Source organism: Pseudopipra pipra, chromosome W, assembly GCF_036250125.1.
Source record: "Pseudopipra pipra isolate bDixPip1 chromosome W, bDixPip1.hap1, whole genome shotgun sequence".
NCBI lineage: Eukaryota > Metazoa > Chordata > Aves > Passeriformes > Pipridae > Pseudopipra > Pseudopipra pipra.
Window position 1 is genome coordinate 31,679,316 of NC_087580.1, and position 23,151 is coordinate 31,702,466.

Below are 23,151 nucleotides of genomic sequence, written 5' to 3' on the forward strand. Positions count from 1 at the left end.
GCTTTTGGCTGCCAGGTTCCCAACAAGGCTCTCTCTCACTCCTCCTTCTTCTCCACTCCCCTTGGTACCTGCAGGGTTGTTTCTCCCCCATTTCTCTCACTCCTCTCTGGGCTACAGCACCCTGGATTTTATCCTTTCTCCAAAGGGTTATCACAGATGTTCCTCTGGAATTGCTTTTTGGCTCAGCTTTGGGCACTGGCTGGTCCATTTTGGAGCCACCTGAAACTGGCTCTCTCTGACACAGAGTCAACTCTTGATCTCTTCCCTAAGGGAAACCTGCAGCCCCCTCCCTGCTACCAAACCTGATCCACAGGGTCATTCAAGTGCCCAGGAATAGAGGAGGTCTTTGATCCTGTTATTCCTCAGGCTGGTTAAACAAGACTTTGTCCTCTTCCTGTCCCTGACTGCAGGTTCTTTCTGTCAGAGCAGAGCTGGGCTGGACCTCAGCCGTGCTTTGCTCCAGAGCCTGCTGGGGTGGGGGCAGATGGCAATGGAACAGTTGGGTTGGACTGGATGATCCTTGTGGGTCCCTTCCAGCTCAGCATATTCTGTCATTCTGTGTTTGTTTGGGTTTGGTTTGATTGTGTTTGGGCTTTTTCCCTCCTTTTGATTTTTCTTTCCTCTGACCCATGAGTTTTTTCTTCATTGTCTTGGGCCTTGCTGGGCACCTGATGGCAGGACAAGTTTATCCAACTCAGTCATCTTGACCACATTTTTTGTACAAGTCACCATTAACTGGACGAGGTTTCTCACAGACTCGCTGCAACTTGGCATCATCCACAAAGGAGTGGAAAGTGCATTTCATCCCATCATCCAGAGATATAATAAAGATGTTCCATAGGAATGGTCAAGAGCTGGTCCCTGATGGATGTCACCTGGGAATTGCTGCCAAGAGGAATTTGTGCCATGACATGTTTCACTTGTCCAGTCCAGCTGTCACCAGTCTGGCTCCAAGGAGACCACAGGAGACCATGTCAAAGGCCTTGAAACAGTCTGGGCACACAACATCCCCTTCTTTTTCCTCCCACCGGAGTTCTGCAATCCCTGCCTTGTCCTTCCCATGCCTGGCAATGGCTGCAAGAGGACTTGCCCTGTACCCTTCCTTTCTGAGCCTGAGCAGTCTGGAACTCTCCCAACCCTCTTTGCTGCCCTGTTTGCAGACTGGTTCCGTGTCTGTTTTTGCCAAGGCCCCAGGAAGCTCTGGGCTGGCTCTGGCCTTTCCAAGGGTTTGGGAGAGGTCTCCCAGTGACAATGCCCAGCCTTCTCAATAGCCCTGACACCAAAAACTTTTCTGTTATCCCACAGTTCCAGTCTAGTGCTCAGGACACAACACACGTTCTCATGGTTCTTCAGGAGAAAATGAGAAGTGGTTTCATTATAGAGGTCAACGGGTGGAGCAGCCCAGTCTGGTCTGGCCCCACAGCAGTGCCCAGCCCAGGGTGCTGAAGAGCTCTGGGCACTCCCGCCACAGCCCCAGCCCCTCTGAAGGGCACAGCAGCTCCTGGGGCACAGAGAGGAGTCTCAGCATCCCCATCAGCTCAGGGGCTGGACACTCAGCATGGCAGGAGGAAATGGAGGTCAGGGAAACTGCAGGAGCCCTGGTGTCACCTCCAGGAGATGCCCAGCACAGCCTGACTGTGCCCCTCAGTGCCAGCCCCTCTGCCCAGCCCAGCCCAGAGTCCTGGCCCAGGGACAGAGCAGCCTGTCCCCAGGGGGGCTGCAGAAAGAGGTTTCTCTGTGTCAGGGATTCCTCTCTGCAGGCCCAGAAATGCTGCCTTGCTCTTCTGCAGGGACATCCCTTTGCCCAGGTCAGTGTGTCCAGGCTGCCTTGGCCAGTTGCAGATCCCAGCCTGGGATCCCTGCAGGGCCCTGAGCTGGAGGTGCTGCTCTGCACAGGGAGGGGCTGTGGCACCCTGGGCTGAGCCTGCACTGGCCATGCTGGTCAGGGTGGGGAGCAGACCCAGCAGGATGGGGATCACTCCTCTCCACCCTCTGCCATAGTCCTGGAAGGCTCAGTAGCCAAGAACAAGGCTGGGCAGGACCATGGGCTGTTTCCAATGGCACAAAGGGCAGGGCAGGGCTCCACTCCATGCAGCCTGTGGGCTGGAGAGTTCTTCAGGACACCCTCCTGGAAAGCCCACCCCTGGCTCTGGTACAGCCCCCCCTGAACTGGGGAGGCACAAGGGGAGTTCACTGTGGGTCAGACGAGTCACTGGCCAGAGTCCTTTCTCTGTTCCTGCTGCGTCCCTTGGGGTTGCAGAACTCTCCTTTACCAGTTCACAGGGAGATTTAGGACTTGATCTCTGGTGACTCCACCCTGGGCAGGATTCTGCTCCAGGGCTCCATTCCCTGCTGACTGGATGGGATGGGCTGTCCCTGCAGATCCTCTGTGCTCTCCTGCACTTCCTGAGTTCCTACAGACAAGTCCTCACCTGCCATCAGAGCCCTCACAAGCTGCAGAGCCCCAGGCAGGTGACTTGGAGACCATTTGCCACTGGCCACCAGCACAGAACATCTGAACCAGCCCTCAGTTCCTCAAGTACCCCAGTGAGTCGCTTCTCTCACTGCTGTTGGAGGGATAATCTGGAAAAAAGAATTCAAGTCTTTTATTATACTCAGAGATTGTGATTCCTCATGTACAGAACAACAAAAGCAGGAGGTCTGACAAAGAAGTTGCTGCAGGAAATTTTACTTTGTTTAAATGCACACAGAGAATTATTCCTCATTTACACAATTGTGGGTCAAAACAAAGAATTAGAGAGTGCATTAGGTATGAGATGAAGAATAAATTTCTGTGTTAACAACATTAAAAGAGGAAAAAATGTAGGAAACGGCCCTCACCACCACTCTCAAAAGCTTTACAAAGTAGGCTGGGCCAGTAAAGGGTTACACAATGAGTGTTGCGCAGAAGAAAAAAGGCAGGTTGTTGCTCTTGAAAAGCATTCAGTCATCATTTTCCTCAAGGCATCCTTAAGTTCCTGGTTCCTGAGGCTGTAGATGAGGGGGTTCAGTGCTGGAGGCACCACCGAGTACAGAACTGACACCACCAGGTCCAGGGATGGGGAGGAGATGGAGGGGGGCTTCAGGTCGGAAAATGTGGCAGTGCTGACAAACAGGGAGAGCACGGCCAGGTGAGGGAGGCACGTGGAAAAGGCTTTGTGCCCTCCCTGCTGAGAGGGGATCCTCAGCACAGCCCTGAAGATCTGCACATAGGAGAAAACAATGAAAATGAAACAACCAAACGCTAAACAGACAGTAACCCCAATGAGCCCAATTTCCCTGAGGTAGCCTGAGTGTGAGCAGGAGAGCTTGAGGATGTGTGGGATTTCACAGAAGAACTGGCCCAGGGCATTGCCCTGGCACAGGGGCAGGGAAAATGTACTGGCTGTGTGCAGCAGAGCAGTGAGAAAGCCAGTGGCCCAGGCAGCTGCTGCCATGTGGGCACAAGCTCTGCTGCCCAGGAGGGTCCCGTAGTGCAGGGGTTTGCAGATGGCAACGTAGCGGTCGTAGCACATGATGATGAGGAGGGAAAACTCTGCTGACATGAAGAAATAAAAGAAAAAGGCCTGTGCAGCACATCCCATGTAGGAGATGGTTGTGGTGTTCCAGAGGAAATTGTGCATGGCTTTGGGGACAGTGGTGCAGATGCAGCCCAGGTCTGTGAGGGAGAGGTTGAGCAGGAAGAAGCCCATGGGGGTGTGCAGGTGGTGGTCACAGGCTACAGCGCTGAGGATGAGGCCGTTGGCCAGGAGGGCAGCCAGGGAGATGGCCAGGAAGAGCCAGAAGTGCAGGAGCTGCAGCTCCCTCCTGTCTGCGAATGCCAGGAGGAGGAACTGGGTGAGGGAGCTGCTGTTGGACATTTGTTATTTCTTAGCACAGGATCTGTTTCAGAAAAGGAAAGGACAGGGAACAGTTAAGACAGACCTCTGTGAAAAAGCCACTCCATTTCTAAAAGAAATCAATGTGTCAAATGTCGCCAGATTCACTGCCAAGGAGTCTGTTTTGCTCTGCTGTGGTGTGACATAAAACTTTTTTGGTAAAGCTCTCAGACACACAAGGAATGTCAGTTGTAACACATCTTGAATACAAAAATTCCCTCTCTACACCCATGATTCAGAAGAGCTGGGGCTGCAGAGCAGAAGCTTAGTCTGTCCTTAGAATAATTGTACCTGTGTTTTCTATTTTTACCATCACATCTGGGGAAGGTTTTTTTCCACTGCAGGAATCCTCATTTCTATGGCCCAGCACACAGTGCCCAGCAGAGTTGCCTGAACACCCCCTCCCCCAGGCCTTGGAGGCACTTGCCCCCCACTCTCTGTCCAGGGCTCTGCTGCCTGGAGCTGTCCCTGCCAGCAGCTGCTTCCCTGGGCCCAGAGCTGGACACTGCCAGTGCTGCCAGAGCCCATCCCAGCCCTGGAGGCTCAACTCTGCCCTGCAGAGCCCTCCCAGCAGCACAGGGCACTGCCCAGGGGCATCTCTGCCTGGGCAGGCTCTGATGGCAATGTCAGAGCAACCCTGAGGAGGCTGGAAAAGTGACACTGATGCATCTATTAGACAGTTTTGATGTCTGATACTCTCAGGTTTAGCACTCTCTAATCAAGTTTCAGTGTCTCCTCCTGTGCTCAGAGATTCATTTCCCTGTCACAGTCAGCACCCAGACAACCCAGAGTATAACACTGAAAGAACTGGTGCATTCTCTTTAATACCAGCTGTCTGTCTGTGCCTCTTGCAAATACCTTCTGGGAAATTTCCTGCTTTGATCTGGAGCTGTGACCAGCCCTCATCCCTGCAGCCCACTTTGGAGATCAGAAGGACTCTGCCCTGCTCTGCCCTCCCAGGAGCTGTTCCTTCCCCACAGCCCTTCTTCCCCATCCCCGTGGCAGCTCCTTGGCCGGGCTGAGAGCTGACCCTGGCAGGCAGCAGAGTCCCTGCCCCAGCACACAGAGCCCTGGGGGCAGGACCCTGCTCTGCACCACAGCCCTGGGCACCCCTGGCTGCACCCCCACCTTCCCACCCCACAGCCAGCCCTGGCACAGGGAACCTTCTGGCCCTGGGCCTCTGATGGGGCAGCACCAATCCTGCTCTGCAGCAGCTTCTCCTGCTGCACCCCAGCAAATCCAGCAGAGCCATCCTGACAGCTCCTGCCACTGGGGGCATTTGGCAGCTGGGAGAGGCACTTGCAGGAACTCACCTGCACTGCTCTGCAGCCACAGCCTGACCATGGCAAAGGACTGGCAAGGTTCCTGCCCTGAGCAGCTCTGCCCTGTCCTCCCACCCCAGGATCCCTTGAACCTCCTGCTCCCTTCTCCTCTCTGCCCTTGCTGCCTGCAGCTCCTGCCCTGCTCTGCCATATGGCCGCTTCCTCTGCACTGCAGCAACTGGGAGAGTCCTGCTGAAAAATCCTAGAAGCTGTGGGATGTGCCAGCTTTAGGAGATGCCTCCAGGAAGGCAAGTTGAACTTTCCTACAGCCAGAGAATTCTTCCTTCAAATCCTGGGAAGGTTTCTCCCGTAGTGAGAGCTCAGTCACCTCCCAGCCCAGGCTGCCTCTCATCTCTCTGCCTTCTCTCCTGTGCTCTGGGTGCTGCAGGCAGTGCCCTCAGCCCTGCTGGGCTGTGCAGAGGAGCTGCTCACCAGCAGAGCTGTCTCTTTGAAGCTCTTCTTGGTTGTCAGGAGCTCCCTGTGTGCCAGGAGCCCAGCCCAGCTCAGCAGCACAGCTACAGCCCCAGGCATTTAATGACTCCCAGAGGGGGTTTGCGTTGTTTATGTGAAACTCAGTCCCTGAGAGTAAGTTCAAACAACTTCTCAAGAAGTCAAAATGAGTTTGAAATACTGAAGTTTCTTGTACTGTTACTGGGTCTCAATGAGGGAAACGACTGTGAAAGTGTCCCCAGATTCCAGTTGGAACAGAAAATTGCAGCGATGACAAGAATGGACAAGCAAGGGAAAGGTGGCTCTGATGCTGAGGAAACCGGGATGTATTTTATTAATCCAAAGGGCCAAGGCCTGACCCCCAGCCCCTGGGAAGGCAGATCCTGTCCCTGCCTCATTCCTCAGGGCTCTTCCCGGGGCACTGGGATGTGGGATGTGCAATGCCAAGGGCAGGACCATGGGGTGGCACCTGCCAGGCTGCTGAGCAGGGACAGGGAGGCCATGAGGCCCCAGGGCTGCAAGGGCCACTCCCCTCCTCCTGGCATCAGGGGCACAGACAGCAGCCCTGGCCAAAGGCCTGCAGAAGGTGGCTCTGTCAGGGCCTTTCAGCTTCTCCCCATCCCTGTCTCCTCTCCAGCCCAGGCTGTCCTACAGTGTCCATGCCCTGCCCCTTTCCCTGCAGGCTGTCATCATCCCCCCAGCTGCCCCACCTGGCTGGCACCTTCCTGCACTGACATCTCTGCGTCCTCCCTGGCTCTTCCTGCACACACAAAGCCTTGGGCTCACCCAGACTCCTTCTTTGTGACATATTGCACCACAACACTGACCTCGGAGTGAAATTCTTTTTTCCTTCTGCCAGCCTTGTACCTCGCCAGCTGCATTTGGCATTAATTCTTTCTTTCTTGTGCTGTTTTGTGCTACGACAAAAGCATCCACCCTCTCTGAAGTGATTCTTCAAGCTCTCCCAGGGTTCTTCTCTGCTGTCCTCTGTCTGCACACCACTGAACCTACCACTCCTTTGCCCCTGTAGGGTGGTCATATATTTGAGACCTCCAAACCCCTTCCTTGGACATCTCTGAGCTCTCTCCAAGGTGTTTACAGATGAAAACATGATCTAAGATACCCACAGGGATATGTTTTACCAAGACCTGTAGTGGCAGAACATGGGACAATGATTTTAAACTGAAATAGAGGAGCTTTCTATCAGATAAAATGAAGAAATACTTACCAATGGGGCTGGCAAGAACTGCAACAGAAGAGGATGTCCCCTCCCTGGATTTGTCCAAGGTCAGGAACTTTGAGCAGCCTCAATTAGTGAAGATGTCACTCTCCATGTCCAGGGACTTGGACCACATGAGCTTTTATGTCCCTTCCAACCCAAACCATTCGTGATTCTTTGAGTCCCAAACTCCTTCTCCAAAGAATTTTTATTGCTAAGACATGGATTACCATGTTTTTGGAGAAGTCATTGTAAACCTAAAAGGTAAAAAATCAATTCAAATAAAGTTCCAACATCTCTGTGTGAGAGTTTCACCAACTGGGTCAATGGCAGAGCCTCCCAGGATGACCTTGAAGCTGAGGATGGGGGATTCTGTTTGGGGTGTGAGTTTTATTATGGGCAACAAGAAAGCACATTTGGGGATTGTGCAAGACTTGTCATGGGATCTCTAGGGAAGAACCAAAGGAAGGGAAATGGTGGGATCATGGTGGTTCGTGAAGGAACAGGTGTGAGAAAACAGACAGAAAAGGGATGAAAAAGCTGGTCATGGTAAACAGGAGGATGCTCAAGACACTTCCCAGGCCGTGCCCTGACACTGATCTCCACAGCCCATCCTGTTTTCTTAAGAACTCCATTGCCAAGAAGTTTCTATGGGGAGGGACCTCTCTGCTCCTGGCACAGATTGTGGCCCAAGTTCCAATCCCTGCAGCAGGAGCCACAAATAGTCAGGTCTTGTGGTCTCTGGGGGGCCAGACTCTGCCCAGACTGGGGGGTGTGTGTGTTGGAAGCACAAAAGAGTGAAGGAAATGCCAAGCTAAACACCCAATGTAGCCTGACTTTGTCCCTAAGTGGGGGATAAGAATTGGACACAACATGTGGAGGGACAGATGGAGGGGTTTGTCCCCCTGCCCTGCCCAGAAGGGACACCTTTCAGGAAGGGTTGTGGCCTTGGCTGTGCTGAGGGTTGAGCCAGGCAATGCAGCTTGGGGTTGCAGTGGCACTGTCAGGGCTCTGCAGAGCTCCTGGCAGTTCATGCATTTGTCCCCAGCAATGCCAGAGAACTGCAGGGGTTGCAGTCAATCACTTGTGCTCTTTGGGACCCCGACTGGCTCTGCTGAATGGGAGCAGGCCTGTAGTTCCCAGACTGTTCCTGCATCCAGGGTCAGGCCTGCAGTGACGTTTGTGCAGCATTAAATTGGTGCAGTGGCAGGATGGCCATGGATCCATTCCTGCAGAAACACAATGGGGCTCCATCCCAGGCAGGGATAGAATGGGCCCACAAATTTTGGAAGGATAACAACGAGGGAGTTTTGGCTCTGTGGAATCCCGTGGAACCAAAGGAACCCTGGGACATGGCGGAACCTCATGGAATAAAGGGGACATTGTGACCCTGCAGCACCTCATGGAACCAAAGGGAGTCTGGGACGTGGCAGGGCCTGATGGAAACAAAGGCCCTCCCCGGGGCCTCAGGCCCAGCCTGGACCTCCCTCATCCCTGTGAGGATTTTGGGAAGGTCGTGTGTCCCCCCCTCACCTGCTTTTATCCTGACACCACCCAGCTGCTCCCAGTGATCCCAGTAAAGCTTCCCAGTTCTCCCCAGTCCCGGTTATTGGGGGGCAGTGGGGAAGGGGCTTGGGGGAATCCCAAGGGGTGGAGCCGAGTTTGGGGGGGGCAGAAGAGGCCTCGGGATGGATCGGGAATGGGGACCCCCCTGTGTTCCCCCCTGTCAGCCCGCTCTGGGGGGGCTCTGGGAGGGAACTAACCCCTCAAAAAGGCAGCCAGCACACTTAGAAAGGTGCTGGGAACCCCCTAAACCTCCACACAGGCTCTGCAGGACTGCCTAAACATACTCAGAGCCCACCCAGGATCCCACCCAACCCCTTTTCTGGGGGACTTCTCTGGGCACTGGTGGTGCTGGGAGCCCCCCCGGCTGCGGGCGAGGAGCTCTCGGGTGAGCAGGGGGTGGGAAGGGGGCGGTCAGTGGGAAAAGGGGGGTCAGAGGGGACAGAAGGGGTGGTGGGACCCCAAACTGAGTGGGAGGGGAGTGGGACCCCCCAAAAGTGGAGGGGGAGGGGCACTGAGGTTTGGGGGATAATGGGAAATGGGTGGAAGAAGTCAGAAGAGTGGGGAAAGGGGAGGGTGGGACCCCCAAACTGAGCATGAGGGGGCTGGGGAGTGGGGGGATGATGTGGAAGGGGTGGGAGAGGAGGGAAGAAAGTGGGGGATGGGATGCCAAAAGAGATCCAGTGGGGGGAATGGGGATTGAGAGGACCATGGAAAAGTGGGAGGAACAGGGAGAAGGGTGGAAAAGGGGGGATGGTCTGGAGGGTCCAACAGTCCCATGAGGATCTTTGGGCACCAGATTTTGGGAAAGGGGGGTGGCCCCCCTGAGCTCCCAACTTACTCTGGGGTGCTGGGGGCTGCTGGATCCAATCTCAGCCTTGGATTATGCCAACACTTTCAGTTTAGAGGAATTACAGAGGTGTGACTGAACTTTCATCCCTGAAATTTTAATGATGGTAAAACAGATCCATGGATAGAAATGAATTTATTTAGGGTTCCAAATGATCAGACAAAAGATCTTCATCACAATTATTTACTGCACAATAAAAACACTAAAACTACCAGGAGTACAGGATAAGACAGGACAGTGCTCTACACTAAAGCAATTGTTGAAGCCATTATTCTAAAGTTGGCACAAAAGCAGTAATTCTTAACTAGAAATGGACGGAACTCCCCCAGACCAACACTCGGGGGGAGATCTCTGCTCTCAACCTCCAGCAGTGACCTTGGGGGGGTCCCCAGCCAAGGCAGGAATCTCCACACACCCCCAGAAGGTTCCGTTGGAAGAAGCTGACCCTGGGAAAGGGGACTGGCCCTTTGTGGTCGAAAGGGATGGAGTGACAGTCACTGGACACCAGGGGTTGCCTCAACATCAGGGGCTTCATTCGGGGTGGAAGCAGCGGCCGAAGCTCTTCCTGCAGTCGAGGCACTGGTAGGGCTTCTCTTACTGGTGGGTCCGTTGGTGTGAGGTCAAGTTAGACTTCTGGGCAAAGCTCTTCCCACACTCCCCACACTTGTAGGGCTTCTCCCCGGTGTGGATGCGCCGGTGGGTGACGAGGGTGGAGTTCCGACTGAAGCGCGGAGTTCCGACTGAAGCGCTTCCCGCAGTCAGTGCAGCCGAAGGGCCTCTCATCCGTGTGGGTCTGCTCGTGCCTGAGGAGAGTTGAGATGGTCTGAAACCTCTTCCCACATTGCAAGCACTTGTAGGGCCGTTCCCCAGTGTGGATGTGCTGGTGTTGGATCAGGGTGGAGTTCTGGCTGAAGCTCTTCCCACACTCCCCACACGTGTAGGGCCGTTCCCCAGTGTGGATGTGCTGGTGGGTGAGGAGGTTGGAGTTCTGGCTGAAGCTCTTCCCACATTGCCCACACTTGTAGGGCCGTTCCCCAGTGTGGATGTGCTGGTGGGTGAGAAGGTTGGAGCTCCGGCTGAAGCTCTTCCCACATTCCCCACACGCGTAGGGACGTGCCCCAGTGTGGATGTGCTGGTGGGTAAGGAGGTTGGAGCTCTTCCTGAAGCTCTTCCCACATTCCAAGCACCTGAAGGGCTTCTCTCTGCTGGGAGGTTGCTCAGGGACCACCAGGTCAGAGCTCCCCCTCAAGCTCCGGCCACCTTCCCGGCACAGGCTGCTGGCTCTTTCCTCCTCAGAGCACCCTGGGATGGCTTTGGAGTCCCTCCTGTGGGGGGATCTCCGGCCCTTTTCCTCCCCGCTGCCTTCCTGCGCCGGGGAGCCCTTCAAAACGGCCTCTCCCACCAGGGTCTCACAGGGGGATTTGTCCTCCGGGCTCTCCGTCCTCAGCTCGGGGCCTGGGGCAGGAAGCAAGAAGGACAGGCAGGGGATTTGCCTCCGGCCCACAGGGAAGGCCAAGGACATCCCCCCAACTCCGGCCCCGGCAGGACGGCGGCGCCAGCGGGGTTGTCCTGCAGCCGGGGCCATGCTCGGCTGACAGAGCCAGCACAACACCCGCCCAAAGGGACACTGACTTCCTCCTCACCTGCCTGGGGGGCCCAAGGCATCTTCCTCTTCCTTGCAGCCTCCTCCTCCATCCGCCCAAGCTTTGGGAAGGACAAATCCTGATGGGGGGGAAAACAAGGGCTGAGCGCGTTGGTTTGGGGGTTCCTCCTGCCCAAGTCCATCTCTAGAACTCAGTGGGCATCCTGTGTCCATAAAAACCTCCAAAACACCAAGATTCAGCCCAGAAAAATCCAAACCATCGAGATTCAGGCAAAAACCTCTTAGAAATAGCAAGATGAACCCGCTCACAAACTGCAAAAAGTTAGGATTCAGCCAAAAATACGCCAAAATATGAAGATTCAGACCAAAAAAATGGTGTTTATTTAGGAGGATGAAGGGAGTGATGTCATTTCATGAGCACTTGATTGACTTACTATATATTAATCAAAAACTGCATTAACGTAGTTTTAGTTAAAACTCACCAGGGCTGTTCCTCGAGGTTCTCTGGCCCCCTGCCAGTCCAGGGCTGTTTCTCCAAACCACCAAACCAAGTGTGCCAAATGCCCTGGTTGGTCAGTGCCGGCTGGGGGAGCGGGCACTCAGTGAGGGGATGAGAAAACTGCACCTGGGGCTGGGCTGAAAGAGGCTTCAGCACCACTTCTGACAGCCCAGGGGCAGCATCTGGCTTCTCTGCAGTGGGTCAAGCTCTGCAGAGGAGATTGTGCCCCATGCATGGGATTGCAGAGGCTCCCTCACGTCCCCAGCAGGAATCAGCAACCAGAAATAGATACAAAATGCACCCCTGAAGAGTTCTGGGGGAGCGTCCTGTAGGGAGGGGACAGTGTCATCCCACCAGGGTGGGGCTGGCAAGTGGGAGGCTGCTCCAGGGGTCTGCAAGAGGCCTCGTGCTCTGCTCGGCCCCAGCACTGCCTGGTACCAACACCCCCGGCTGCCCCCGGCCCTGGGCAGCTCTGCTGCCACAGGCTGTGCCCTCACCGTGGCCCTGCAATGGCCCTGCCTGTCCCTCACCCGGGGCCCTGCCCGTGGCCCTGTCCCTTGGCTCTCTCTCTGCCAGCTCAGTGTGGGGCACACGGGCTGGGGGTCCCTCCCAAGCCCCCCGGGCAGCCGGCGTTGGCTGGGGGGATGTGAGGGCTGGGCCTGCTCAGCACAGCCCCGGCCTCGTGCCCAGCGCCTCTTCCCTGACCCACACAAGAGCTTCCCGGCCCCCCAGGGCTCCCCTGCTGCTGCCTCTGCTCCTGGCCCTGCCTTTGCTGCTCCCTTGCCTGGGGCAGCGGCTGCAGCGGGGGGATGGCAGCAGCTTCAGCTCCACAGAACTTCCTGGGGGGAGCTCAGCCCGGGGGGGACGGGCAGGGACCTGATGGGGATGGACAGGGGCCCAGCAGGGACAGCCAGGGCCTGCAGGGGAAGGCACACGGACAACCTGGACCCCCACACTGCCAGGGTTGTTTCTGCTCCTCCTTGCAGGCTCCGTAGCCAGGCACAGTTTGTGTTCCTGGGTGCCCACCATCTCAGCACTTGGAGACGCTCAAATCAGCGCCCGCAGCTCTGCAGCAAAGCCCCAGCTCACCTGGCACACAGGGGATGGACACAGCACCTTCTCGGGGATGGGCACTCACAGCTTCTGTCTCTTCCCCACCACGGGGTCTCCTTCCTCAGCAGCACCTCTGCCTTGCACTTATTCTCAGCCTCACCTCAGGGACAGCTCTGGGCTCACCTCCGCGCCACTTCTCAGCCTCACCTCAGGGCCTGGGCTCAAGGACAGGAACCTGCAGGGAGGGGACATCATGTGCAAGCTCAGGGCTGCCTGCTTGCACTGGCCTCTGGGCTTCTTTCTCCTTCTACAACCAGCCCAGAACTCAGCCTGCTTTGCTAACACCACACATTTACAGACTAACCTTGGAGATAGATATGGACAGACATCTCTATCACCCTGGGGATAGAGCCTCAAGCATGTGCTGCCACAGGAATGGCAATCACAGAATCACAGAATCAGCTGGGTTGGAAAAGAACTCTGAGATCATCAAGTCCAACCCTGGATCCAACCCCGCCGTGCTTCCCAGACCATGGCACTGAGGCCACATCCACTCTCACCTTCAACACCTCCAGGGACGCTGACTCCACCCCCTCCCTGCCCAGCCCATTCCAAGGCCTGATTATTCTCTCAGCAAAAAATTGCTTCCTAATATCCAACCTAAACCTCCCCTGGCACAGCCCAAGACCCAGCCCTCTTGTCCTACTGCTGCTTCCTGGCACAACAGCCCCACCCCCACCTGGCTCCAACCTCCTGGCAGGGACTTGCAGACAGTCAGGAGGTCTCCCCTGAGCCTCCTCTTCTCCAGCCTCAACACCCCCAGCTCCCTCAGCCTCTCCTCACACCACTTGGGCTCCACTCCCTTCCCCAGCCTCGCTGCTCTTCTCTGCACCTGCTCCAGCCCCTCCAGGGCCTTCCTCAACTCAGGGGCCCAGAGCTGGACACAGCACTCCAGGGGTGGCCTCACCAGCGCTCACTCCAGCCCAACAATCACTTCCCTGCTCCTGCTGACACATTCTTCCTCACACAGGCCACCAGCCATTGGCCCTCTTGGCCACCTGGCCACACTCTGCCTCCTCTTCATCTTCCTGTCCATCCACACTCCCAGCTCCCTTTCTGCCTGCCTGCTCTCCAGACACTCTGGCCCCAGTCCGGGGGGCTGACGGGGCTTCTTGTGGCCAAAGGGCAGGACCCGGCCCTTGGCCTGCTGGAACCTCATCCCCTTGCAATCAGCCCATGGATCCAGCTGGGCCAGGTCCCTCTGCAGAGCCCTCCTGCCTTCCAGCACATCAACACACCCCCAGCTTGGGGTCACCTGCACATTTGCTGATGAAATGCCTGGTTCTGCAGCAGCTGCAGATGTTCAAGGGGCAGCAGGACCAAGTCAGGGGCCTGGGGGGGCCTGGGGGGTATTGGGGTGTGGGAGGGTCCTGGGGGAACTGGGGAGGGGCTTTGGGGATTGGGGGTACAGACCAGGACAGATCAGTACAGACCAGCACAGACTAGGACAGACCAGTACAGACCTGGACAGACCAGTACAGACCAGTACCTCCTCATTGCTCCCCAGATCTCTCCTGGAGCTGGGCCACATTGTCCTGGGACACCTGAGCCCCCCCAGTGCCCTCCCAGTACAGCCCAGTGCCCCCAGTACAGCCCACTGTGTTCCTGTCCCAGGGTGCCAGGTGATCCCTTTTTTTTGGGGGGGGGGGGGGTGGAAAGGATTTGAGGGGGGGCTGAAGGAGAAATGGGGCAATCTGGGGGATGGCTGGATGGGGATTTGGGCTGTTTTGAGGATCTTTGGGTGCATTTAGGGGAGGTAAAATGGGTTTGGAGGGCATTGGGGCATCAAAGGGATCTATGGGAGGAGGGGATTTAAGGAAAAATGGAGGTTGGGGACATTTAGGGGGGGTTAAAGGGGCTTGGGTGGGGAGGGGCAGCTCCACGAGCAGGTGATTCCTGAGACCCCTCTTATGTCCCCAAGACCCTCTTGGTGTCCCCAGTTCCCCCCTTAACACCCCGAGACCCCCCTGGTGTCTCCAATGTCCCCAGGGCCTCCCCATAGCCCCAATTCTCCCCTTGACATCCCTAATTCCACTGTCCACAAACCCCTCCCCACTGTCCCCATTGTCCCCAAACCCATCCCTGATGGCCACAACCCTCCATCTCACCCCAGGAGCCCCCCTGGACCCTTTGACCACAAAAGCACACTGCCTCCCAAACTCACAGAAAGGCCAAGGGCATCTGGGGACACGTTGGGGACAGTTGGGGGGCTTTGAGGGGCACTGAGTGATTACTGGGGGATACTGGGACAACTGGGGGGAACCAGGGGGCACTGGGAGGGACTGGGGAGTTACTGGGGGATTACCAGGACACAGCGGGGGACACTGGGAGGTTACTGGGCCATACTGGGGGTTACTGGGTGCTCACTGCAGGATCACTGGGCCATCCTGGGGGGCAGTGGGAGGTCACTGGGATACACTGGGTGGTCACTGAGGGGGTTACTGGGCCGTACTGAGGGTCACTGGGAGGTCACTGGGCTATACTGGGGGCACTGGGATCCCCTTAGTTGGTTCTGCTCCCCCTGGACTTTTGGGGGCACCCCTAGGACCCCTCCCCTGGGGGCTGCTAGATCCCTTGAACCCCACTGCTGGGCCTTAGGGGACCCCCGGGCCCCCCTGTCTTTGAGGTCTCTGTGTGCAGAGTTTTGGGGGTCTCTGGGGTTCGAGGGGGGAATTGGGATCCCCTTTCCCTGGGGTTGGTTCGCTGGGCTGGCAGAGGCACTGTGGTGGGATGGGAAATGGCCTTATAAGAGTTTTAGTTGGCCGTGGCCAGACAGGACTGACACGGAGACCCCCCAAAATCCAGGCAAAACCCCTGAAACCCCCTCACAAATCCACCTCTGGACCCATCAAAACCTCCTCAAAAACACCCCAAATCCCCTCAGAGCACTCATCTCCCCCCCAGGACACCTTAAGCCCTCTCAGTGACCTGCAAAACCCACCTGGGACCCCCAAGGCCCTTTCAAGGACCCCAAAAACCCCCTCAGGGACCCTCAAAACCGTCTGGGACTCCCTAAATCCCCCTAGAAACCTCCAAAACTCCTTCAAAGACCCTACCCCCAAAGCCCCCCAGGACCTCCCAATTCCCTTGGAGACTCCAAAACTCCCTCAGGGATTCCCAAACCCCTTCAGGGACCTTCAACCTCCCTCCTAAGTCTCCTCAGGACACCAAACCCCTTCAGAGACCCCCCAAAACCTCCTCAGGGACCCCTAAAAGCCCCTAAGGGACCACAAAACCACACAACAGCAGAAGAGCTTTCTGTAAAGGAAGGGAGCAAAGAATCTGAGAAGGAGGAGACCAAGGAAAAACTGAAGCAAAGCAATAAAATCATCCTGGCCCCTGTAGTTTTTCCTTGACCTTTTTCTCACTTTTCCTTTTCTTAGGGTTCTTTTTTTGGTTGGGTGGGTTTGAATTTTTTTCTCCGAGGGACTTTTTCAGGAATCGAATCACCCTTCCGGGTTCTTGGGAGGCCTCCGGGCCCCGCGGCCCCCGAGAGGGTCCTCCGAACCTCCGAACCCCCCGCGCTAAACCCTCCCGAGCCCTGCAGCCTTTCCCCCCACAGCCGCGCTCCCCGCAGCCCCCGAGGGGATCCCCAGACCCCGCTCTCCCGCACCCCCCGCCTGCACTCAGAGCTCACCGACCGACCCGCCGCCATCACCGATTCCCGGCAGCCAACGCGGCAGGGGCGGGGGCGGGGCTGCGGGGGCGTGGCCGCGCGCTGATTGGCTGCGGCGGCGTTCTCTGAACGCGGTGCGCGCGCAGCCGGGACTCGGTGATGGCGGCGGGGCCTGCGGTTCGCTCTGAGTGCTGTGAGTCCCCCCGGGGGGGCTCGGGAGGGTTTAGCGGGGGGGTTCGGGGATAACCGAGGAGGTTTTGAGGGGTCCCTGAGGGAGTTCGGTGTCCTGAGGGGACTAACGGGGTGGTTGAAGGTTCCTGAAGGGGTTTGGGGGTCTCTGAGGGGGTTTTGGTTTCTGAGGAGATTTGGGGGGTGCCAGGTGGGGTTTGGGGGTCTCTGAGGAAGTTTGGGGGTCCTGGCGGGACCTTTTAGGCAGTTTTGGGGTCTCTAGGGGGTTTATGGGTTCTTAGACGGTTTTGAGGGTCTCTGAGGGGGATTGGGGGGGTCCCTGGGGACTGAGGGGTCCCGGGTGGGTTTTGCGGGTCACTGAGAAGGTTTAGAGGGTGCTGGGGAGGGATGAGGTCTCTGAGGGCATTTGAGGGGACCTTGAGAAGGTTTTGAAGTGTCGAGGGGGGGCTTTCAGGGGTTTTGAGGGCATTTTGGGGGGTCCCATAAAGCCCAGCAGTGGGTCCAGGGGGTCCCCCAGCCCCAAAAAGAAGGGGTCCTAGGGATGCCCCCCAAAATCCGGGGAGGGAAATGTACCACATCCGGGTAAGGGGATCCCTAGACCCCAGTATATCCCAGTGACTTTCCAGTGACCCCTTCTGTGACCACCCAGTGTGTCCCAGTGACCTCCCACTGCCCCCCAGGATGGCCCAGTGATCCTGCAGTGAGCACCCAGTAACCCCCAGTATGGCCCAGTAACCTCCCAGTGTCTCCCCGTGTGTCCTGGTAATTTCCCAGTAACTCCCCAGTCCCTCCCAGTGTCCCTCAGTTCCCCCCAGTGTGTCCCAGTATCCCCCAGTAATAACCCAGGGCCCTGCAAAGCCCCCCAACTCTCCCCAATGTTTCCCCAGATGCCCTTGGCCTTTCTGTGAGTGTGTGTGTGGGGGTGTTTTTGTGGTCAGAGGGTCCAGGGGGGCTCCTGGGGTGAGATGGAGGGTTGGGGACATCAGGGTTGGGTTTGGGGACAGTGGGGTGGGGTTTCTGGACAGTGGAATTGGGGGTGCCAAGGGGGGAATTAGGGCTATGGGAAGTCCCTGGGAACATTGGAGACACCAGGGGGGCCTCGGGGTGTCAAGGGAGGAACTGGGGACACCAAGAGGGTCTTGGGGACACCAGGGGGGTCTCAAGACTCACCTGCTCTTGGTGCAGCCCCTCCTCTGCCCGCCCAGGCCTCATTAACCCCCCCCAAATGTCTCCTAACCTCCATTTACCCTTTAATCCCCTCCCCCCATAGGTACCTCTGACCCCCCAATGTCCCCAAGACCTCTTTTAACTTCCCTAAAGGCACTCAAAACCCCCAAATCCCCATCTAAACTCCTCAGATCCCCCCAAATCTCCCCCAGTCCCCCCCTCAAATCACTTCCAACCCCCCTCAAAGAGGGATCACCCAGCACCCTGGGACAGGAGCACAGTGGGCTGTACTGGGGGCACTGGGCTGTACTGGGAGGGCACTGGGGGGGGCTCAGGTGTCCCAGGACAAGGTAGCCCAGCTCCAGGAGAGATCTGGGAAGCAGTGAGGAGGTACTGGTCTGTACTGGTCTGTACTGGTCTGTCCTGGTTTTTACCCCCAATCCCCAAATCCCCTCCCCAGCTCCCCCAGGACCCTCCCGGACCCCAAAGCCCCCCAGGCCCCCTTCAGGCCCCTGACTTGGTCCTGCTGCCCCTTGAGCATCTGCAGCTCCTGCAGAACCAGGCATTTCTTTGCTCCCCACAGGGTCTTTCCCACACCCAGAATGGAATCTGGAGGCAGCAGGATGTGCACAGGGCTCCCATTTCCTACAGTGCAAAGGGGCTGCAGGGAATGATTCCCCTGCTCTTGCAAATCTGCCAAAACCTGCAGGGCACAGAAGGGGGAGCTTCAGGAATTTGCTGGCATTGGGAGTGGAGCTCACAGGGTATTGAGAGGAACACATCCCTCAAATACAATCTCTCTGCATACACAATATCTGTCTGGACAGGCAGATAAAGCAATAATCAGATATATTCTGTATCATATATATGGCACATATTCTATAGAGTCCATCCTTAGGTGTTGTATGATAGATCTATAAGATATTACAAATAATAAGCAATAACAAGGCAAGTGTCCTCCTTAGGGACACACACTTCAGAAGGGAACTTGCACTTGACCCCCCCTCTCTTCAGCTTCGAGCCACCCAGTGCCACAGAGGGGGACAGAGCTCCTGTGGAACATTCTATTCCATTGACACAGAGCAAGGAATAAACCCAAACTATTGCCTGGGTTTGTTCCCTGGGGGTCTCTGCAGCAGCAAGCACAGCCCCACACTGACTGCTCTGGGCTGTGCAGGCATTTGTGCTTCTGCCTGTCTCACACACACACAAAGAGTCTGGTTAGTGCTGCCCTCAGGAAAACCCCCCAGCCTTGGTCCAGCTAAAGCCGTGGAATTTGTCTTTGTTTCCCTTGGGTTCAGGGTCAGGCTGTGCCTGTGTCCAGCCCAGAGGCTCAGAAAAGAATTTCTCCCGTCCCACTGCAATCTGCTGCTGCAGACAGGACCCAGGCACTGGTGGCACTGGGAGTGAACAGCAGAGTGTTTCCAGGGGCTCTCTGAAGGAACACAAGTGTCCAAAGAAACCAGCACAAGTGTCCACAGAACTCCCAGTCCTTCATCCCTGAATAAGCTTGTTCAGCCCAGGAAAAACTGTCTAAGTTTTATTTCCATGGAAGGAGGTTTTTCCCACTTTAACACCAGTTTAGTTCCAAACCAGTTTCTTCATTTCCTCCTCCCAATTTCCCTGAAGGACACTGACAGGGGCCATGGACACTGACAGGGATCACAGTTTGTCCCTTGGCCATACAGCTCCTGCTGTTTGGCAGCACAGGAGAGGTTAATTAGAGCCCAGGCTCCAATCCCAGGGCGCCCCTTGAAGATGAGCTTGAAATCAAACGACTTTGCTGCTGGAGGGTTAAATTCAGTCCCCATCACCTTTTTTGGGGCTGAATATTCATATTTTGGAGTATTTTTTAGCTGAATCTCAACTTTTTGCAGTTTAGGGTAGAGAGGGTCTTCTTGCTATTTCTGAGAGGTTTTTTCCTGAATCTTGGTGGTTTGGGTTTTTCTGGGCTGAATCTTGGTGTTTTGGAGTGTTTTATGGTCACAGGATGCCTGGTGAGTTCTAGAGATGGACTTGGGCAGGAGGAACCCCCAAGCCAACGCGCTCAGCCCTTGTTTTCCCCCCATCAGGATTTGTCCTTCCCAAAGCTTGGGCGGATGGAGGAGGAGGCTGCGAGGAAGAGGAAGATGCCTTGGGCCCCCCAGGCAGGTGAGGAGGAAGTCAGTGTCCCTTTGGGCGGGTGTTGTGCTGGCTCTGTCAGCCGAGCATGGCCCCGGCTGCAGGACAACCCCGCTGGCGCCGCCGTCCTGCCGGGGCCGGAGTTGGGGGGATGTCCTTGGCCTTCCCTGTGGGCCGGAGGCAAATCCCCTCCCTGTCCTTCTTGCTTCCTGCCCCAGGCCCCGAGCTGAGGACGGAGAGCCCGGAGGACAAATCCCCCCGTGAGACCCTGGTGGGAGAGGCCGTTTTGAAGGGCTCCCCGGCGCAGGAAGGCAGCGGGGAGGAAAAGGGCCGGAGATCCCCCCGCAGGAGGGGCTCCAAAGCCATCCCAGGGTGCTCTGAGGAGGAAAGACCCAGCCTGTGCCGGGAAGGTGGTTGGAGCTTGAGGCGGAGCTCTGACTTGGTGGTCCCTGAGCAGCCTCTAAGCAGAAAGAAGCCCTTCAGGTGCTTGGAATGTGGGAAGAGCTTCAAGAACAGCTCCCACCTGATCCGACACCAGCAGATCCACACTGGGGCACGTCCCTACGCATGTGGGGAATGTGGAAAGAGCTTCAACCAGAGCTTCCACCTGATCAAACACCAGCAGGTCCACACTGGGGAACGGCCCTACCTGTGTAATGATTGTGGGAAGAGCTTCAAGAACAGCTCCAACCTGATCCGACACCAGGCCATCCACACTGGGGAACGGCCCTACACATGTGGGGAATGTGGAAAGAGCTTCAGGGACAGCTCCAGCCTCCGCACCCATCAGCTCATCCACACTAGGGGACAGCCCTACAAGTGCTTGGAATGTGGGAAGAGGTTTAAGACCAGCTCACATCTCCACAGGCATGAGCGGATGCACACGGATGAGAGGCCCTTCCGCTGCACTGACTGCGGGAAGGACTTCAAGCACAACTACCACCTCAGCACCCACCGGCGCATCCACACCGGGGAAAGGCCCTACAAGTGTGGGGAGTGTGGGAAGAGCTTCCCCCACAGCTCTACCTTGACCAAACACCAACGGACCCACCAGTAAGAGAAGCCCTACCAGTGCCCCGACTGCGGGAAGAGCTTCGGCCGCTGCTTCCACCCCGAATGAAGCCCCTGATGTTGAGGCAACCCCTGGAGTCCAGTGACTGTCAGTCCATCCCTTTCGACCACAAAGGGCCAGTCCCCTTTCCCTGGGGCAGCTTTTTCCAATAGAACCCTTCTTGGAGGGGTGTGTGGAGATTCCTGCCTTGCCTGGGGACCCCCCAGGGTCACTGCTGGAGGTTGAGAGCAGAGATCTCCCCACGAGCGTTGGTCTGGGGGAGTTCCATCCATCTCTAATTAAGAATTATTGCTTTTTTGCCAGCTTGAGTAGAATTGCTTCAACAATTGCTTTAGTGTAGAGCACTGTCCTGTCTTATCCTGTACTCCTGGTAGTTTTAGTGTTTGTCTTGTGCAGTAAATAATTCTGATGAAGATCTTTTGTCTGATCATTTGGAACCCTAAATAAATTCCTTTCTATCAATAGATCTGATTTGCCATCGTTAAAACCTGGGGAACAAAAGTGGTTCAGTCACACCCCTGTAATTCCTCTAAACAAACTGTTGGCATAATCCAAGGCTGAGATTGGATCCAGCAGCCTCCAGAACCCCACAGGAAGTTGGGAGCTCAGGGGGGCCACCCCCTTTTGCCAACCCCCCTGTGCCGAAAGACCCCCATGGGACCATCTGCTCCACCAGACCCGCCTTTTCCACCCTTCTCCCTGTTCCTTCCACTTTTCCATAGTCTCCTCAATCCCCACCCCCCCCGGATTACTCTGGGGGTCCCAAGCCCCATTTTTCCCCTCCTCTCACATCTTCCACTTCATCCCCTCAATCCCCAGCTTCATCCAACGCAGTTTGGGGTCCCACCACCCCAAAAAAAGAGGTCAGGTGGGGTCCCCCAAATCCTCTCCCCGTTGCCCCCCAATAACCAGGACTGGAGAGAACTGGGAAGCTTTACTGGGATCACTGGGAGCAACCGGGCAGAGTCAGAGTGACAGCAGGGGAAGGGGGGACACACGACCCCCCAAAATCCTCACGGAGACGGGGGGGTCCAGGCTGGGCCCGAGGCCCTGGGGAGGGGCTGCGGCCGCCACTGGCTCAGGAGCTCTGTGGGGAGAGAAAAGGGGGTGACACCGGGGTGGGGGGACAGGGGGGACACCGGGATACACCGAGACCCCGACTGGATCCAGTGGGACCAGAACTGGGGCAATGGGGATCATACTGGGAGCACCTGGCAGCACGTTGGAGGCAACTGGGATATACTGGGAGTGACTGGAACCACAGTAGGGGTGACTGGGAGCAACTGGAACCACACTGGGGGCAACAGGGATCATACTGGGAGCAGCTGGGCCCCTACTGGGTCATACTGGGATCATACTGGGAGTGACTGCAATAATCCTGGGAGTGTGTGAGAGGGACTGCAGCCATACTGGGGATGAGTGGGATAAAACTGGCTTTGTACTGGAAGTGTCTGGAAGTCACTGGTATCATACTGGTGGCAACTGTGATTGTACTGGGATCATACTGGATCAGACTAGGATCATACTGGGAGCAACTGGTTCTATGCTAGGGGCAACTGGGAGCTACTAGGATCCCACTGGGAGGAAGTGGGAGCAACTGGGACCATGCTGGGCAAAACTGGGATCATAATGGGAGCAACTGGGCCCACAGTGAGGGTGGCTGAGGTCATACTGGGAGTGACTGGGAGCATTCTGAGGGCAGTTGGGACCATGTTGGTGCAACTGGGATATACTTGGAGCAAGTGGGATCACACTGGAATTGACTGGGATCATACTGGGAGGCACTAGGACCCCACTGGGGGTGACTGGGAGTGGCTGTGAGCAACTGGGATCATACTGGAAGCTACTGGGAGCAACTGGGAGTGAGTGGGACCACACTGGGGGCAACTGGGATATAGTAGGAGAGACCAGGAGTGACTGGGATCATACTGAGAATGACTGGGAGCGTACTGGGAGTGACTGGGGGTTCACTGGGGAGCATGGGAGCATGCTGGAGGCAACTGGGATATACAAGGAGTGGCTGGGAGTGACAGGGATCATACTGGGAGCGTCTGGAACCCTGCTGGGGGCAACTGGGATCCTACTGGGAACAGCTGGGCCCCTACTGGGGTCCTGTTGGGGTCTTACTGGGAGTGACTACAATACTACTGAGAGTGTGTGAGAGGGACTGCAGCCATACTGGGGATGAGTGGGATCAAACTGGCTTTGTACTGGAAGTGTCTGGAAGTTACTGGGATCATACTGGGGATGACTGGACTCATACTGGGATCATACTGGGAGCAATTGGGACCATGCAGGGGGCAAATGGCATCCTCCAGGGAGTGACTGGGAGTGACTGGGGCCATACTGGACTCAGAGTGGGAGTCCCTGAGAGTGAAAGGAACCATCCTGGGGGTGGCTGGGAGCAACTGGGACCACCTTGGGGGCAACTGGGATCCTATTGGGAGTGACTGGCAGTGACTGGGATCATAGTGGGAGTGACCAGCACC

The 23,151-nt window shown here is 56.5% G+C and overlaps 1 protein-coding gene across 1 annotated transcript; it reads right to left on the minus strand.

Moving 5' to 3' along the window:
- Positions 1 to 2,858: 2,858 nt before the first annotated feature.
- Positions 2,859 to 3,920, minus strand: LOC135404577 (olfactory receptor 14J1-like). Its single transcript, XM_064639313.1, has one exon. The coding sequence runs from the start codon at positions 3,858 to 3,860 to the stop codon at positions 2,859 to 2,861; it is 1,002 nt and encodes a 333-aa protein (XP_064495383.1). The 5' UTR covers positions 3,861 to 3,920.
- Between the last annotated feature and the right edge of the window lie 19,231 nt (positions 3,921 to 23,151).